The sequence below is a fragment of the Colobus angolensis genome, unplaced genomic scaffold, assembly GCF_000951035.1.
Source record: "Colobus angolensis palliatus isolate OR3802 unplaced genomic scaffold, Cang.pa_1.0 Scaffold32, whole genome shotgun sequence".
NCBI classification, from domain to species: Eukaryota; Metazoa; Chordata; class Mammalia; order Primates; family Cercopithecidae; genus Colobus; species Colobus angolensis.
In genome coordinates, this window is record NW_012116488.1 from 795,201 (window position 1) to 799,650 (window position 4,450).

Sequence of the window (4,450 nt, forward strand, 5' to 3'; positions counted from 1 at the left end):
ACACCAGCTCAGCCTGACTTTCAGGACCCTGTGGCCAGCACCATCCCCACCCTGTCCTGGGCCTGGGGCTTACCCTGGCTCTTCTCAAGCCAAGAGGGTGCTCTGTTGACGCTTACAGCACATGTGGAGGCCCTGCCCCACCTGGCCTGAAGAGGAAGGCCGTGCTCCCCCCAGGGAGGGCTCAGGGCTAATGACCCCCTGCAAGGCCTCTGGAGGGAGCAGGACAGAGGCGGCGTGGAAATGCCTACCCCAGCCTCATCAGCCCAGAGCCCAGCTCAGCACAGGGCTCCAGAAATTTCTTCTCCCACCCGCCAGAAGCCCAAGGGCGTAGGGTAGTGGGGAGGGCCACAGCATCCCCAGGTTCGCAGGTTTCCTCTGGGGTCCAGCCTCCTTCCCCAGGACAAGAAACCACTGTGGCCTCCCCTGCCCAAGCTGGCCTGTGTTCTGTGCCCCCCTGGACTCCCCTCCCCCAAACACTGGCAGCTGGGGACAAACCTGGGGAAAGAGGGGGTGCCACCTCAGCCCTGTCCCAGCCTCCCCCATCCACCTGCATGAGCACGTGGTGGCATCTGGGACACCTATCCCCACCCGTCCCCAGGAATAGTCACTGCCGTTTCCACTGGAGGTGGGCTTTATTACTGTCGCCATGATGCGAAAAGAGGAAGACAGCACTCATTCCCACACCTCCTAGACACTGTGCACCAACAACTGTCTGCTGGGGTTAGCCCGGAGCTGTCCCCACCCCCAGGGTCAGAGCACCCACAGGTGCTGAGCTGGCCCAGGAGACCCCTACCCTGCTGACTCTGCTTGCCTTGTGTCTGCACAGGCCTCTACCAAACTCTCCCACGCAATTAGTGTCTTAAATATACGTACATGTATATATTTCATCCCAGCTGTGTCAGTTATAAAATTAAAACTGACCACTTCTCCTTACATTATCTTCACAGTAGCTGTGCGGAAGACAACAAATCCAGTGTTGATAGCTCAGGGCGGGCTGCCCACCCCAGCGAAAGGAAGTTCTTCCCCCATGGAAACCACTGGGGGAACCAGTGCCGCGGCCACATCTCCGTGCTTGGGCGACAGTGTAGCTGCCCATCTGCGGGGTGCCGGTTGGCTTGGGACTTGCCATGTGCTAGACGCATGGACACACACACAAACACACACACACACACCTGATTATGGAGCACATCACACCGAGCCCTTGCAGAGGTAGGGGCTAGGGCCCAGGACAATCAGAAGCAGGACCCCTCCCCCAGCTGTCTCGAGACCAAAGCCATCCAGGGCCTCTGAGCCCTGGGGCATCACCTAGAAGCACTGGGCTCCCAGGCTGGCACCCAGCACACCAGGAGCCCAGGGCATGTGGGAGATGCACTAGGGACAGTCTTTCACTCCAGATCAGGTTAATAAATATGACATCCAGTGTTGTCAGGAGAAGAGAAAATAACGTAGACTTGGCTGGACTCTGCTGTCAAGGCCATTCCCAGCCACAGAGGAAACATCCCAGGTGGTCTCCAGGTGTCCAGGTGGCTCTGCACCTGCTGACCCCCAGAGGCCAGTGAGGTTCTGGCAGCAAGATTTGCTTAATTAGGCAGGCAAAGCAGGGCGACCCGAACCAACGACACGTGCGGGGGGCGTGGTCTTCGAGTTCTATTCATGTGCAAGGAGTGTCAGTCTCCCAAGGCTGCGGATGGAGACCAGGGTGCTGCGACTCCCACTCCTCGCCTGCCCCTACCCCTGCTGCCATGGCCACTTTCACCCATGCCTCGCCGTGGGGAAAGGAAGGCCCGCAAACCCTGCCCCTGGCGGACAGGGCAACCTTTGCCTCTGCTCAGTCAGTGCATGGAAATGCCCACAGCTCCAGGGAGACCCTCTAGCTGGCAGAGTGACCTTCAAGGTAAGGCCCACGGTGGCCCAGCAGCAGCACACAGCTCGGTGGCCCAAGCCCCACCCTGGGGGGTGCCCGGAGGCGTCCTAGACCGGCACTCAGAGAAGCACGTGGCTGGGCAGCCACCAGCAGACATCTGGCCGCCTCGGGAGGCTCTTCCTGGGTCTAAAGAAAATCCAGTTCCAAATTCCCACTTTCTCTGCCCAAAGTTACAGTGTGGTCATAATTGCACTCTCTCATGGACCCACATCCCACCCAAGTGACAATGACACCACAGCCACTCAGCTTCTAGCTGGCTCTACTTCTGCTGCCTTAGGATCCCTGCTGGGGCTGCACCCCCCCCCCACCCCGAGACACCAGCTGTGCCCAGATGGCCCCTGCTGGCACTCACTGTGCCCCAGGCATTCCTGGCAGGGGTTCCTGCTGCCCCTCCCCAGGAGTGTCCTGTTCCCTCCCAGCGCCCCATCGGGATGCACACCAACAACTTTTCTGACATGTGAATAATTCACCTAGCGTGGGGCCAGGCTCATGAAGACTTCCCCAAGCCTGCCAGAGAGGTGGTCAGGAAAGTCCCGGGCCGGGAGATGATGTGCCATCTCACACGGAGAAACCGGGGCAGAGCCAGGTGCTGGTTGGACACCCCTCAGAACTTGGCTGGAGGGGACAGGAGAGGAAGACAGTGTCACAGCCTAGGCAGGGCACAGCCTGGGGGGCCGGAATGAGTTGGGGAGTGAGGGGAAAGGAGAGGCAAGGCGGGAGGAAGGCTGCCCAAGTCACCAAGTCTGAGGCCAAGTTCCAGGAAGCAGCAGCATTCTCACTGCCAGGCGGGTGGAGCCATCCGGCCCGAGCAGGGACCTCCACCTGGCCAGGCTTCACACCCCATGCTGTGTCCCACCTGGGAGGGCCCATCCCTTCCCTTCCACCCCACCCTCAGGACCCACGGGGATGCATCACACCAGGAGGGACTTGACGAGGCCACAGTGAAACTTGCGGATGTGGCGGTAGAGGTCCCCAGACTGCGTGAAACGGCGGTCACACCACCGGCAGGCATGCGGCTTCTCTCGAGTGTGCACCACGGTGTGCCGGCTCAGATTGTGGGAGTACTGAAAACTCTTGCCACACTGCACACACGTATAGGGCTTCTCACCCGAGTGTGTCCGTTCATGCCTCTTCAGTGTGTATGTGCACGAGAAGGTCTTCCCGCAGAGCGGGCAGGTGGGTGCAGCGCCCTCGGGGGAGAGCCGGGCCCGGGTGCTGTCTCGCTCACGGAAGTGGGCGCTGAGGTGCAGCTGCAGCACGTGGGAGCTGGGAAACAGCTTGCTGCACAACGGGCAGATGCAGAGGGGCCCACCAGGCCCCAGCTCGTCCTCACTCGCCAGTCGTCCTACATCCAGCTCCAGCTCCCGGCTGCCCTCTCCACTGACAGGCAGCGGCTGCAAGCCCACCACCAGGCCCTTGGCTGCAGGAACGGGAGGTGGCTTCGGGGGGCTGTGGGTGCTCCTAGAGCTGCTGCTCTCCTCCTGTTCGGACAGTGAGTCCCGCTCATCCTTCACCAGTGGCTGGGCCCCTGGTTGCACCTGGCTGCAGAGGGGTGTCTGGAGGATGCACGGTGGGTGGACCCGCTCCTGCCTTGGGCCAGGCTTCAGCGACAGGTCCAGGGCCTGGTCTGACTCTTCTGGGACCTGGCAGGGAGGAGGCCCAGATGCTCGAGGAGGGAGGGCAGCCTTGACCCCAACCGGGGGGAGCTTGGCCTTCCGGGCAGCTGGGCAGAGGTCCGCGGTCCAGACAGGCCAAGGGCACGGTGGCTGACCAGATTCTGCCCCAGGGGCAGGGTTCCCTGGGTCCAGACTTCGGTCCTTCTTCTGGAGCCTGCCCTTGCAGACCTTGACGATGTCATACATGTGCAGGTAGCTGGCGGCCGCCAGGACGTCCTCGACAGGCAGGCTGCGCAGGTCCAGGCGGCCCTCGTACATGAAGTCCAGCAGGCGGCCGAAGGCGGGCGCCGTGACGATGTCGCAATTGAGCCGCACCGTGTCGCGACTGCCCACGGGCCGGTCCCTGTAGAAGAGATGGAAGTAGACGCTGCACGCGGCCAGCACTGCACGGTGGGCTGGGAAGCGCGCGTCGCCCACCAGCACGGTGCAGTCGCATAGGAAGCCCAGCTCGCGCTGCTGCCTCAGGCGGCCCAGCAGCCGTCCGCCGTGCTCAGGGAACTCCATGCCGCCGCCGTCATCACCTGGGCACAAACGGGACGCCTGTCAGCGCGCCTGGAGACGCCCGCGAAGCGCCCTTCCCAGCTGCAGGCAGCGCGGAAAGAGCGGCGCGGGAATGACGCGCACAACCGCCCGTCCGGAGCCGCCGCGGGCACCTGCCCCGAGCAGGAAAAACTCGATCGAAAGTAAACAGTAGCCACTCCGCCGCGGGGGCGGGTCCCGGGACTCAGGCGCAGGGGCCGGAGCCGCGAAAACCTGCGCCCTTCCCAGCTGCAGGCAGCGCGGAAAGAGCGGCGCGGGAATGACGCGCACAACCGCCCGTCCGGAGCCGCCGCGGGCACCTGCCCCGAGC

At 62.9% G+C, this 4,450-nt stretch overlaps 1 protein-coding gene across 1 annotated transcript; it reads right to left on the bottom strand.

Moving 5' to 3' along the window:
* Positions 1 to 613: 613 nt before the first annotated feature.
* Positions 614 to 4,353, bottom strand: ZBTB42 (zinc finger and BTB domain containing 42). Its single transcript, XM_011951391.1, has one exon. It carries the CDS (start codon positions 4,102 to 4,104, stop codon positions 2,836 to 2,838), a length of 1,269 nt encoding a protein of 422 aa, XP_011806781.1. The 5' UTR covers positions 4,105 to 4,353; the 3' UTR covers positions 614 to 2,835.
* Between the last annotated feature and the right edge of the window lie 97 nt (positions 4,354 to 4,450).